This window comes from Cololabis saira, chromosome 6, assembly GCF_033807715.1.
Source record: "Cololabis saira isolate AMF1-May2022 chromosome 6, fColSai1.1, whole genome shotgun sequence".
Classification (NCBI taxonomy): domain Eukaryota; kingdom Metazoa; phylum Chordata; class Actinopteri; order Beloniformes; family Belonidae; genus Cololabis; species Cololabis saira.
In genome coordinates this window covers 22772004-22786097 of record NC_084592.1, presented here as the reverse complement: position 1 = coordinate 22786097, position 14094 = coordinate 22772004, and the positions used below count along the sequence as shown (strand labels likewise).

General features: G+C 37.4%; 1 protein-coding gene across 2 annotated transcripts in view; it reads right to left on the bottom strand.

Annotated features, from left to right (window-relative positions):
* Positions 1-13532, bottom strand: part of abca12 (ATP-binding cassette, sub-family A (ABC1), member 12) — a 71092-nt gene extending 57560 nt beyond the window's left edge. Inside the window, exons 1-14 of one of the 2 annotated variants that reach the window (XM_061723726.1) lie at positions 13273-13532; positions 12407-12477; positions 12158-12251; positions 9880-10018; positions 7243-7373; positions 7062-7132; positions 5704-5874; positions 5403-5596; positions 5155-5273; positions 4849-4949; positions 4547-4693; positions 1915-2081; positions 1167-1300; positions 517-647 (exon numbers count right to left, since the gene is read on the bottom strand). In XM_061723726.1, coding sequence (XP_061579710.1) covers positions 517-647; positions 1167-1300; positions 1915-2081; positions 4547-4693; positions 4849-4949; positions 5155-5273; positions 5403-5596; positions 5704-5874; positions 7062-7132; positions 7243-7373; positions 9880-10018; positions 12158-12251; positions 12407-12472 — 1665 coding nt within the window. In that variant the 5' untranslated portion in view covers positions 12473-12477; positions 13273-13532. Of the gene's footprint in view, positions 1-516; positions 648-1166; positions 1301-1914; positions 2082-4546; positions 4694-4848; positions 4950-5154; positions 5274-5402; positions 5597-5703; positions 5875-7061; positions 7133-7242; positions 7374-9879; positions 10019-12157; positions 12252-12406; positions 12486-13272 lie in introns of both variants that reach the window. The other variant, XM_061723728.1, reaches the window with a different exon arrangement.
* Between the last annotated feature and the right edge of the window lie 562 nt (positions 13533-14094).

Genomic DNA, 14094 nt, shown 5'->3' with positions numbered 1-14094 from the left:
GATGCAACAATTTCTTAAGATTTTGTAGCTTTAGTGGCCTTTGATGAAAGTAACTTGAAAGAAGATGAAGGCAAAGGGGAAACCTGGGGACTTTACCCTCTGTATATGTGACACCTGCCCAACATGTGAGCTGTCTGGTGCCCTGATTGAAACAAAACATGAGGAAGGAATTCAGTGAGCCATCCAAGGCTATATTTGTTTTGTCATTGATTCCAATCTCTTTTGAGGTTTTTGTTTGTTTGTTTTGTTTTAAGATCTCATAGCAGCCTTTTTTAAATTTATGATAACTAGCAAAAATCTTTAGTTGGCACTATTAAAAATCATTCCAACATATTTCAAGCCAAATCCAAATAATTTATAGCATTTAACTGGGGTGGAAAAATAGAAATAAATTTAGCTTTAATGTGTCCCTGCCTCCCTACGTCTCAGCAAATAACAATGATGACTCAGTATTTATGAGGAAATGTCATGTTAATAATAAAAAGACTGGGACTAATTTCAATAATGTTTGCATACCTTCATAATCATTTCCATCACACTGTCCAAGGCACGGTTGATCCACATGCTTGCCTCAGACTGGTTTGTCAGCAGCATGTGATACGTCAGTTGGAGCTGATCTGCATCTGCCAGGACTTTGTTCATCATTTCTGAAAACAATTGTGTAGACAACACGAGCAGAAAAGTTCAGATCGTTTGATTGCATACTCCTTGAGAACAGGTGTTTTGGTCTTACAGTCTCTACGCTACAGTCTGTATTCAAATGTTTGCCTTTAATCCGTCTTGGGATTCGCATTTTCTTTCTTTCATACGTTCCCAGAGAAAAACCCTTATTTCCTTAACTTCTTGTTTACAGCATACAGTGCAGATTATATAAAGAAATAATAAAATATTGATGCTGACGGCATGTCTAATGTGTCAGAAAGACAAACTTAGTCATGCTTGTCCTACTGTAAATAACATGTCCTCTGGGTGTGTGACATTTTCAATTTTTTTTCTGTTTTTTTTTTTTTTTTTTTTTTTTTAAGATTGACATCCTTTGGTGTTTGTTTATGAGTCTTTTTAGTAAGACGTTTTTACCATAGCTGAGAATGAAATTGAAAAACACGATCAAGTGATTATTCCCAGAAGAGGCCTTGGTGTGAAAGGAGGTTATTTTGTAGTCTCACCTTCTACAGTCTGTACAGTCAGCTTTGCTGCCTTCATGGATTGAAAACCAGTTCTGAGGACGCTCTGGACAACCATGTCCAGCTCAGGCTCACTTTTCACAATCTCCAACAGTACTTGACCGACTTCCAAAAACCTGCATAAAACATATGGTCACAAACTGTTTGTGCTATTTTTGTGAAAACTTAGTGATCTGGTTGAATATTTATATTAACAGTGCATGCCTGATGTGCTCAATAAAAATGTAAAACTTTAAGTTTATGAGCAACTGAAAATGCTTGTCTTTGAGAGCAAAACAAATAGTTTGCCACAAGAGTTTTTGGCATGTTCTTCTTAACTGTTAATTATCAAAGGAGAAAGACTGAAAAGTCTGGGCAAATACAGATAACTGTAAAATGCTTACACCCAAAAAAAAGGTTAAAAATATCTAATTGCACAACATTCCATTGATAGCATAAACATTTAGTGATATGGCAGCAAATGAAATTAAAACCGGAACTTAAACTTAAATCATTACACGTTCCCTCTGGGCTTCTGCATGATAATCATAGTTGGCATACATTTGACATGTAACGGTTGATTGACAACAGCTTGGTAGGTCATTTATATATAGTTAAAGAGCAATGGTCCCATAATCGACCCCTGCGGGACACCAAGATTGTTGTTTGAGACATACATTTCTGAAAAGTAGAATTTAACCAAGTTCAGTGCATTCACAGAAAAGAAAAGGTGGTGTGGCAATGCACTTACAACTCTTCCTCGATGTTTTGTGGCTGCGTGTCTATGCTACGCTGGGACCTTGTGACACCGGAACTTCCCTGTACTCCTGAGGATAAATCTCCCATCAGACTGTGCAGCAATCCTTTGGCAAAGGACAGATCATGTGCTGCCACGTGCTTGCTCCAAGCCAGGAGAGTCTGGGGTTAACAAAGTTCACGTAAGGAGCAAAAGACAAAACAGAGAAAGTCCCAAGTGTTAAAACTGCAAGTAAACAGTAAAAAGGCAGCTAACAGTGTCTTAATTTTATTGATATGTCCTGGTGGTGATGGGAAACAAAGTGGGTGCTTTCGCCCAATTACATACTGTTGCTTCTGAAAGAAAATCTGCTTTTAATGCTCTTTAATGGAAGTTTTATTTATGATTAATTTAAAACACTTGAAAATTGTGTGTGTTTATTTCAGTATTTTAATTCTGCACAGACTTTGTGCCTCCCTTAGGCGGTTATTTATTAGAAGGTGTGAGTGCAATGTTCTAATTATGAGGTTACTACGACAAATGGGACAGTGACACAAATACATACTGGTCCACATGATCACATTTTTTTATTGTAATAAGTCATAGACATTAATACTCCAAACGCCCTTTCACCCTGTCATTTTTGCCTATATATATCTAACTTGATTTTAAAACAAAATAATGAAAACATGAAATTATAAGAGTATAACAGCTTTACTCGCTTCAGAGAAAATAAAGAATTAAAAAGGTAAAAGTGCAAGTATGTAAAACTCTCTGAATGGCACTAAACAAATAGCACTATATCATATGACACGATATATCATCATTTTATCCCTAAAAACTCCTTCTGATGAGAATCACATTCATATGTTGTTTAGTTTACAGCTGACCAAATCATAGAGTCGATGTGTGAGCGTTTTGTTTTGTTCGTAAATAAAAACCTCAAAAACCAATCTTGTCAACTTGTGACTACATTTTTTTAAACTAACTATCGGGGACAAGGCATAAATCAAATTATCATTTAGCAGTACATTATTAGTTGTACCAAAAGTTTAATGCAACCTTGTTGTTTTACTTTGTGTTTTTGTTACATAAAACCAAAAGCATAGAAAGCAGTCTTTCTGGTTTTCACCTGGTGTGGTGCAGGGCATATTAGCATATTCAAAGATCTCAAGTGCAGTATAGAGTTCTGTCTAGACAAGGCACAAAGGGGATTATGTTTTAAGGAAATATGTTTAAAGATTGTAACTTTTTATCTTACTTAGTAGCTAGGCTTTGTCTTAGTTTCTTAGTCTTGTTTTTAGTCTTCTTTGTAAAGCGCTCTGAGATCTGTCGCTTCAGGTGAAAAGCGCTATATAAATTTAAATTATTATTATTATAGATGTAATTTAACTAACACCTATTTGTCAATTTTTAATGAATGTCCAAAAAACGACATAAAATTAAATAAACTATTGTACTAATTGTAACACAATGCAGCTACTAAATTTCTGCCTTAGATCTTATTGAAATTTCTCTGACATGCTGGTCAAAATGGCACTTTTTTCAGACATGACATGTTTAGGGGGGGGTTGAGTCACACACTCAAATCCACTTCGTTTTCAAGATACATCCCTTTTTAAAGAACAAAAGGACTCTCCAGCTGAACAATGATCCTGATCACAACAGCAAATCTAGGAAACAAAACTTCAAAAAGAATAAACCCAAGTTTATCAAAATCAAAATGCTGATTTGACTTCCTTGACAATCAGGTCTAAACCTTTAAAACAGGCAGTGGATAAATGAAAAAGGGCTCAAAAACTATTTATTTCTGACTGTCGGGTGTCGGACTCCAGTCCTCGAGGGCCGGTGTCCCTGCAGGTTTTAGATGTTTCCCTGCTTCATTGCACCATGATACAAGTGACTGTGTCATCAACAGCACTATCCAGACTTTGATGACAAGCTGGTGATGATGATTAATTAGAATCAGGTGTGTTAAGGCAGGGAAACATCTAAAACATGCAGGACACCGGCCCTTCTGGGATTCAGTTTGACACCTAAAGCATTATTTCAAAGAGGATTAGATGCTGGCTTCACCAAATATACCAAACTTGATATAAAATAAAAAACATTTTAATTCTGATTCTGTTTGAAGGGTTAACAGACCACATATTTCAAAGATTTCAGCACATAAAACTGGGAGCTGAGATTTTAATAAAGTGCCTAATCACTAGAAACACATTAATGGCATTAGCACACATGCAACATTACATCTACAGATGACTTAAAAGTAAAATGATCATTAAAATCTGTCCAGTTGACTGTTTGAGCAAGTAGACAAACTAATGACAATGTTAGCCAACAGCGTTTGATTGGGAATTATCATATGTAATGTCATGGCAGTCCTAATTGGATATCCTCGTGGTTTCAATTCCCTAGGAGCTGCCTGGGACTGCAGTGGCTCATTACTAAGACCAACAGCTGCTTTGTAGCCATAGATAGATCATGTAGTGTGCTCAGCAGCATAACAAGACCAAAAATGAATGAATAAATAAAAGAGAAAAACACAGAGCGGACATGCCGCCCCCACATATGTGAAGTAACTGACTCTTTCCGATCTCTGTAATTCTCTCTATTGATGGTAATAACATTCAAAACACCAGCTCACCTGTTTCGCCACCTTGTCAGGGCTGATCCAACCGAGAAGCATGTCCACAGCCCCTGTGCTGCACGCTGTCGCTAGCCACAACTGCTCACTGGTGTTGCCACACAGGTAAGAACGCACCATGTCTTTATCCAACGTCAGGCCGACAGCCTAGAGCAGAAAACCAGTTTACAATTTTACTCTCGGAGACGACATGGATAGTGTCATCCGTGTCCTTGAGAACTGAACGTCTCTTTCCTGCTTTTGAACCAGGTTTCAAAGCTGAGACTGAAACGTGACAGAGCCGTATACATAATGGCACATACCTTGTCCAGTGGTATCTGAACCTCCTGTAGGACACGTTTCACTAAGTCACTTAGTGTGTCATTGTGCATTGTGACAACATCTCCCAGGGAAATGGTGACATCTGAGCAGATGTGAATCACATGGTGAGGAATTAACTCAAAAAAAAGACCAATATCTTCTCATACTATTTCAACATAAATATTATATTTCCAAACCTAATGTTCTCACTGGACTGATGCATTTTAGAAATTTGACAAAAAAAGGAGTAATACTTCAAAATGAAAGATTTTACACATATCCAAAAAAAGCAGATGGAGTTTAGCTACCTTTTCCAGGCCAGTTTTGAATGTAGTCAAGCAAGTTGATGCCTCCAGCAAGGAATGGATGTACGGTGGCAAATGCAGCACCCGTTTCGTTGAAATTTCTCTGGATGACATGCATGACCCTGAAGAGAACGTGTGGAGAAAAAAACTATTTGTGAGGAAACAGATATAATGATTTCACATGTGCATTTTTTCCTCTCAAAGCAAAATAATGTGCTGACAGATGTTGAAAGAGCATGAAAGTACATTACCCCTGTATGTTTGTGAGCAAGGCTTTAGTACTGTTCAGTGCTTGGTCGACAGAACCAGGAGAGAAGAGCTGGGGAAGCGCCACAAGGTTTTCCCACAGCGAGGTGTCATTTTGCAGCTGATGGAACAACGACACCGTCATCCCGGCCACCGACAGCATCTCATCAGGTTGTGTCAGCATCATCTCCGTCATTAGCTGAAAACCAAAGACATAATCTGAGTTACCAATAATCACTGATGATATTTAAAAATTTCTTTCTAGATCAAGACAAAATAAAATAAAACAGGTTGATGCAAACATACCTGATTGAATGTATTAAGTGATACTTCAAACACGGTGTTGTTGCTATTGCAAAAAGTGACCACGGCATAGGTGAAGGTGCTGGGTGAGGTTCTGTTTATCATGGGCAGGGTCACGGTGCAGATGGCCCTCTTCATAATGTTCACTGACTCCAGCATTTTGTTCCAGGTCTCCTGCAAGGGATATGATTCAAACTGAACATGATTCAAGCCCTTGAATCCTCTCAGCCCCCAGCTTTCCATGTGAAAAATATTCTCTGTGGCAGATTCAGTATCCCAGGCAACTTAGCAATCGGTCCCAAAACATAAGCAGATCCCCCATGGATATTCATGGTAATCTGATGAATATGTCCTAAAAGTCTACCAGGAGCAGTGTTCATTTGAAACAAGCAGAGATCAGTTAATAACCAGGACCTCATAGCTCACAGTACGGGTCAGGCTTGTTTTTAATTAGAGCACCGGTCACATTAAATATGAAGCTAATTACCTGTTCAGGTAAAATATCTAAGATGCACTCTTTCAGGGGTCTCAAATTTGGGTAATTTTGTCATTTTAGTTTGTGAATCTTGTTATATTTAATCTTTATCTTTGTAATTTGTGCACTGGAGCGCTGTGGCGAAATAATTACCCGCAAGGGATAAAAAAGCATATAAAATATTCTATTCTATTTAGCTTAGATTGTGGTAAAAAGACTGTAAAGGCTCTATCATGCTGAGAGTCTTTATTAGTATCATAGTAAATCACTATTAAGTTAACTATACCGCACACATTAGTGAGGAAATTTAAACCCAACATGTAGCTAAATATAAAAATAAGGAAAATATTTTAAACTGATAAAACCTTTTGTACCTTATTGGTAGCATTATATTTATCTGCACTCGGCGACAAAGCAACTAAAAATGTGACAGTAACATTGTATAATGAAAGCTATTCAACTTCTGCTGCATCCATCAAAAAAAGAAGAAGAAAAACAAGCATAATAAATAGATAAAGTGAAGAATAATACATGAAAAGCTGCATATAGTTTTGGTGCAGGGGATGTTGCATAACCCTTACTGATTGGAGAGTTCAGGTCTTCTATGTCTTCCAGTAAAAAAGGAAAGAATTGGCTTTGCAGTTAGTATATTCTGATCATTTATTCTTGTGAAACTCCAAATAAATGCACAAGCTATTACTGTAATAACCCATATGGGAGACACTTGGAAAAGCATTTTAACTGAAGACATGATCAGATTTTTTTAAGGTTTGTTTTATTACTTAATGTTTTTGCAAAAGTGTCTTCAATGCATTCCTGCATGAGTTAACATGAACTGAAGTAATATTTCTTCCTTTTACATTTCCGTGTATTTGGAAATACCCACCTGATCATGCAGAGTGGTGTTCATGGAACTCATGAGCGTGACATTATTGTGGTCTCCAGAGTAAGATGATCCTTTAAAGAAAGGGGACATGAATGAATAGTGAAAGAGTGTAAAATAATACCAAATCATGCTGGAAAACTCTTCATGCATTTGGCATGGTTATAGACAGAAGTAAACATACCAAACATGTTCTCCATGACCTTAACCAGTGCTGCAGGATCATTGTGTGAGCCATTGGGGAACGGAAACTTGAAAAAATCTCCTCCTTGAATCAGAGTTGCCAGTGGGGACGTCTTCACCGAGTTGGCAGACCTGTCACACAAATTAAAAAGGATCAAATAAAATCATAAAAATGCAAACTCTCCACTAAATCTACAAAAAAAAGCTTTATTAAAGAAGTAAATCTTTCCGACTCGTATTCTTTGTTAAATGTGCATGTGACCATATCAGACCAGTGGCAGGTGAGAGACTCATAACTGAAACAAAATTAGTGTCAAACTACTTTTTATTATCTTAATAAAAGTGCAACATGGTTGACATTTGCTTTTAACCACACACATAAAAAAATGCAAAAGGCTTTTTTTATGTATGGGTAAGTTAATAATGGATAATCCTTGAAGCCATACTCACATGAAAGAAAAAAATCACTTGGAAAATTTGCATCACTTTATGTTGAGATGAAACATTCTTTAGATGCGAGTACAAAGTAAGTGTTCGTTGAAATGTTTTAAACCATTCCTTCTATGCAAAGCTACTTAAGTTGCAGAAATTGTGCGTTTTATATCTTTACCTCCCATTTTAAAGTCCATAACATGTTGGCTAAAATGAGGTGAAATTGTTATGAAATGGTGGTGGACCTGAAAAGGACCAAATCTCCTGTGACCCCTGTTTCCATCGGGGGGGGGGGGGGGGGGGTCAATACGAACACAGTGGAGGACTACAAATGTCTGGGAGTCGACACTAATAATAAACTGGACTGGGCTCAGAACACTGATGCCCTTTACAAAAAGGCCAGACTTCTTTAGGAGGCTCAGGTCATTCAACGTCTGCCGAACAATGCTGAGAATGTTTTATGAGTCTGTGATCACTGGTGTGATCTTGTTTACTGTGGTGTGCTGGGGAAACAGAATGAGGGTGGCAGACTCAAACAGGCTCAAGAAAGTGATACAAAAAGCTGGTGATGTTGTGGGGGGGGGGGGACGCTGGACTCTTTAGAGACAGTAATGGAGTAATGGATGCTGCAGAAACTACGAAGTATCCTGGGTAACACCACCCACCCCCTCCGTCAGCTCCTGGTCCAACAAATGTGCACACGGACTACAAAGCTCTACTCCTCACCATGAAACCACTGTTTCACCATATTCAATTTTTCAATTCAATTCAGTTTTATTTATATAGCATCTATTACAACAGCAGCTGTCTCTAGGTGCTTTCCAGAGACCCAGAACATGACCCCCGAGAAAGTATTACAGGTAGATGACACAAACATATACAGTCACTTCAAGGTTAACTGGTACACAATCCCACCACTATTTTACAGTTTACCGAATGTTTCCACGCTGCCAAATTCGCAATATGTTTATAGCCTTTGTATTTATTTTTTATTTATCTTAAAGTGTTGGTTAAATGGAGCACTGTTACAAATAGAATACCCCTTGAGGATAAATAAAGTATTCTGATTCTGATTCTGATTATAAATTCAGTCAGTGAGCTTTGGCTCAAGTTGGTCTCCGATCACATATCCTTGTAAACCTTGTTGTATTAAAACATGGTGGTTATATAAAGGTTTGTGTTAAAATATTATGTTCATTTGTGTTATAAGAGGTTAATGGTTATAAAAGTGCTCGGGCTCAGATGAGACGGGCCATTCCTTTCTGTCACTCGTCTCAAGGTTTCCCAGCCAACGTAGAGTTTAAGTCTCTCAGCAAAACAAAAAAAGTGTCTTGGATCCCTACTAGGTCCACTTTCTCCCAGGGGACTGAATAATCTGCTGCTGGGTGCATACACACTCACCAAAATCATTCTTTTTCACTCCAAACCAAAGTTACACAAAGGTGACTCTTGTGTACCATCAAATTTAAAATGTTTGGCAGGCAGATGGGAGCTCCTGAATATCCCTCCACTTGTCTGACACTGCTTACCCTGGACAAATCCTGTGTCTGAGTATTTAATTGTACACACATACGCTGCTTTTGAATTATGGCTTTGTTTCTTTGTAACAAAAATATTGAGAGACCACCCCTTACCAGTAAGTTTGGTCCTGTAATCAACAGAGATGAGTCCGACTATACGTAGCTGATATCACTCAACTTGTTATCTTTGTTCATGCACATTATCTCATGTAACAATAGTCCAATAGACCTAATAAAATGTCTAATAAATGTAATAAAATTTGTGTTATTTGTTTGAATAAATGATCTAATTAAGAAAACTGTTAGAGGGAATTAAATGTTTCATTGTTTAAATTATGTGAAAACAGTAGAGCATCTATTGGAGGTCTCGATTTGGTTGTTTTTTTTATTCAAAATATCTATGTAAATAATTTTCGTTTTTGTTTGTAAGACATATCCCTGTTTGTGTCCGACACTACTTCTCTTACGAGCAAAAGAGAAGTAATTGCTGACACCAACAGGCTTAACTACTAGGCCACCCGCCAATTCAGTGATCATTCTGTTTGTGGCATTTGGCGTGGCATGCAAACCAATTTTGTGGCAACAGATCAGAGTTTCTGTTTATAAAAGCCAGCTTTGTGTATTGAAAGAGTCCTTTCAATTTTCATCCTTATAAGTCAGAAAACATGCCATCTGCAGTTGCATACCTTCTATCCCTTGATGACCGTGATGAAGATGAGTCCGCCAGACGAGAGGTGTTATGGCAGTTGCTGTCCGTGTTGCACATGAGGGTCTGCAGGAAGGGGAAGAAGCCTGTGCTGGGAAGGTTACGGGGTCCAACATAACCTACATGAGAAGCAATCAAAATGTGCTGTTAATCAGAATCAGAATCAGAAAGAAGTTTATTGCCAAGTAGTTTAACATACACAAGGGATTTGTTGTGGTGATTGATGCAATACAAAAGAGCAAATAATATTAAAGGAAAAAATGTACAACAAGTTGGTTCTAAAGTGCTGGAATAATGAGTCTGTAGAAAAAGAAAATGTAAATGAAGTGACCTGGGATGTGCGTTAATGTGACACATAAGGTCAGGAGTGGAGTCTTTACATTAATGTAACGTAGATTGGGGTGGAGGGACAGTCTGTGGTAGACGGGGGAGAGGGGAGTCCGGGGCCTTGTTGACGAGGCCAGTGTTAAGACAATACAACTCTATTTCAATTTCTTTTTCGGTACTATACATATACCATGCTACAAAAAAGGGTATATTTTCTTAACACTTCAAAATTGGGTAGTAAATAGATCACAAGCAAAAATATTATATTCAAGTTTATGCCACTCATATCATTAACTATAATAAGATCCAAGACAATGTTCGGTTAGCAACAATATGAGAAAGATGTCTGGAACATTTGTCAAAGAACATCTTTTATTGCTGGATTAGAAGCCTGAACTCACTTCTTTTTGTCTGCGTCATTTTGTATCACTATCTGTTTGAAACTTATACCGTGTTTTATCAGAAAACAATCTCAGCAAATCTTCAGTGCAGAACAAAAGAACATGACATGTGAAGAGCTTGAAGATCAGGTTGCAGCTATCATTCAACAACCTGTGCGGAACAATGCACTGCTGGTATTAAAAACACAGGCTAACCAACATATTTTGACCAATTACAGCCATGATGTTTGTGAAACTCGTTGTGAAACCTTGAGCATGGCACGTAGGCGCTACCTTTGTTTAATTCAACACACCCAGTTTATTATATAAAGGTATGAATGACAAAGCTAGTGGTGTAAATGAACTGAAATAAAGAAATCCTGACTCATGCGAGATAAATATGGACAATAAAAAATGCCACTATTGCAAAAATATATAAATATAGTTTCCAAACATTTTGCTAAATATTTTTTTAAATACTACCCTATATGGAAAGTAACCCTCCTAAATATTGATATAATAATGAAAGTGTCCTGAGACAAAGAGGAACATTGTGGATTCATTTTACTCTTCCTCCTTAGAGACACTTAACACTGTATTTTAGATCAGTTCGTAACACTATACAACCAGATTTACATCAACTGCTGGTCACTCAGTCTTTATGTAGAAACTGAAGATGGTTCTGTTACCTGGTTTAGGGTGTGGTTTCATTCTTTGCTTTTTTCCAGCCCATAGAAAACCTGTGATTACGTGGGTAGTTTTTTGTTTTGTTTGTTTGTTAGTTTGTTTTTTATATCTGAGCCTATTGGGATTATTAAATTAAAACTGATAAATGCAACCGCAGAATATGATCTATTTAAAACATGCTGAGCAATCATGCGCGGTTTTAATGTTTTAAAACAGCTGGAGTGGAAAATGAAGCTTGTCTAAAATTATGCTAATCGCTCCAATTTAAAACCCTGTTTCATTGTTAAGAGTACAATCTATTTGTGTCCTTGTACAACACCGACTTATTCTATACCTCCTTCCACGCTCAGTTATTCAACTTTGACAACAGGTGGAAACATAAAGGCATGGGATGAGACACTCCCCTATGGAGTACTTTCCCCTATATTCATGGCAAACAGATGTGACTTTGGTGTGTAGGATTAGAAAAGAAAAGGTTAAAAATGTCAGTGACGTAATAGGCCAAGAAGACCTGCGGTGCTTGAGTTGAATTGAACATTTGTTTTAGAAATCTGTGTGTGGATGCTGACTTTTAAGACAATAGATCCAACCCCTAATGGGCTGCGTTAAGTCATTATACATAATATATATATATACATATTTACACATATTTGAAGAAATATATATGCAGGAGTTCTTGAAAATGTATTGCAGGTATACAGTGAAAACTAAAAAAACTGTAACCTTCAAAATGGACAATGGCTTGCTCAAATGAGGATCTCTCTCTCATCGTACAAGGATTATAAATGTGCCAACACTTTGATTGGTCTTACCAAGCACAGACCTGGTTCTATACAGTTAATTTCAGAGCGGTTTTACACTCACATGCGTCTCGTACTACGGCAGGAAACTGGTTGCGGGTCACAGCAATGAGGATGAAGACGACCAAAGGCCAGGCGATCAGAGTCAGGGACCATAACTGCAGCAAAAGGTAGTGTTGAAGTCAGCAATGGAAATCAGTTCACAAAGGTTTCTTTTTTAAAGTCACGTCACGCTATGTGTTTTGAAGTATACATGGCAAGCAGGTTTAGGTCTGCCCTCACTTGTAATGGTAATAAAAACACTTGAACCCACCGGCTGTCTGATGACTCCCAGTCCATTCTTCCAGAGAAGAAGCCTCAGCTGTCGGAGGGCAGCCATCAGTCCTGGAGGCCAACATTAATACAACAAATGAAAAGTCAATTCATCCCTTTTATTGTTGGTATCTTATTAGTCATTTATAGACCAGGATAAAGTAAGACTAAACTTTTTTTTATTTTAAGCAACAATAGTTTATGTTTTCTTTGGCAGATAAAAAAAAAGGTGTCAAATACTTTACAGAGGTCTAACATTTAAACTATACACTGCAAAAACTCAAAGTCTTACCAGGAATATTTGTCTTACTTCTCGTTAAAATGTCTGATTTTCAGTCAAAAAATCTCATTACACTTAAAACAAGAGTCATTACCAGAAAAAAAAACTTGCTATTTGACAATTTTCACCTGTTTCAAGTAAATTTTCAATTGAAATAAGTAAAAAAATCCAGCAGTGGGACAAGATTTATCTTCTCATTACAAGCAAAAAAAATCTTGTTCCACTGGCAGATTTTTCTACTTATTTTGAGTGAAAATCTACTTGAAACAGGTGAAAATTGTTGTTTTTTCCAGTGATGAGTCTTGTTTTAAGTGTAATGAGATTTTTTTTTTTTACTAACTTTTTTTACTTTTTACTAAAAATGAGACATTTTAACTAGAAATAAGACAAATATTCTTGTTAAGATTTTGAGTTTTTGCAGTGTAACACATAAACAACCGAAACTAGTAACCACTATTGCAGAAAAACACTGGACAATGACTATGCTTACATTAAAATGTTTCCTCCTAACAGCAAGTACCACACGAACTCTTCACGAAGAAATCATTTACGCATTACCATAATAAAAAACCCCAGTGTTGACCCACCTGTTGTCGTCTTTGTTGGGTTAAATGATGTGTTATCTGTGTGAAGTTGGCCGGCTCGTTGCGGCGGACATGGCGCCGCAGGTGACCCTAGCAGGATGCCCTTTCCATCAGCGCCGGGGAGGAAAACGGAGCAAAGGGACGCTCAAACACACCAAAAAGAAGAGTAAACAGACGCAAAAAAAAAAAAAAAAGACCCCACAGAAATCTGTTCTTAATGTCTTTGGTTACTGCAATAACACCTGTTTTCCACCTTGCTGTCAGCTGCGTCCTAGGTGTAATGAGCGTGTACCGTAGCTCCTCCTATGTAAGAAGGGAAATCTGTGAAAAAAAAGGGTGTGTACTCCAGCTTTTACTGAGTTCAACAAAAGGGGAGAAAAAAAGCTTTAAATAACTAACTAAGCTTATATTGGGAATTGCTTCAAGTGTCTTATATTTTACGTAATATCTAGCAATAACGTATAATGTATTCCCACAGCCTAATATATATCACGTGACCATGTCAATATAATATACCGACCATAATTCTCAATGAAATGTAATTGTATTACGTATTCGCCTAAAATCTAAAAAGTCACCAACTTTTAAGCATTGCTTTAAAGTGTGCGTTAGTGTAGGCCTAAATGTAGCCATAGTTGTGTCTTGGATAAATTGATAAACTGCATGAAAGTGTGATGAAGATGATTACTTCGCTGCATTGAGGCTATAGATTAGGCAGTGAACGGATGATGCAAGGCGTCATTACGCGCTCGGTGTGTGAGCTGTTATTGAGAAGGGATGGATCTCCACTGGGGAAAGTCACGTTGATATCATGAGAAGGTTCTA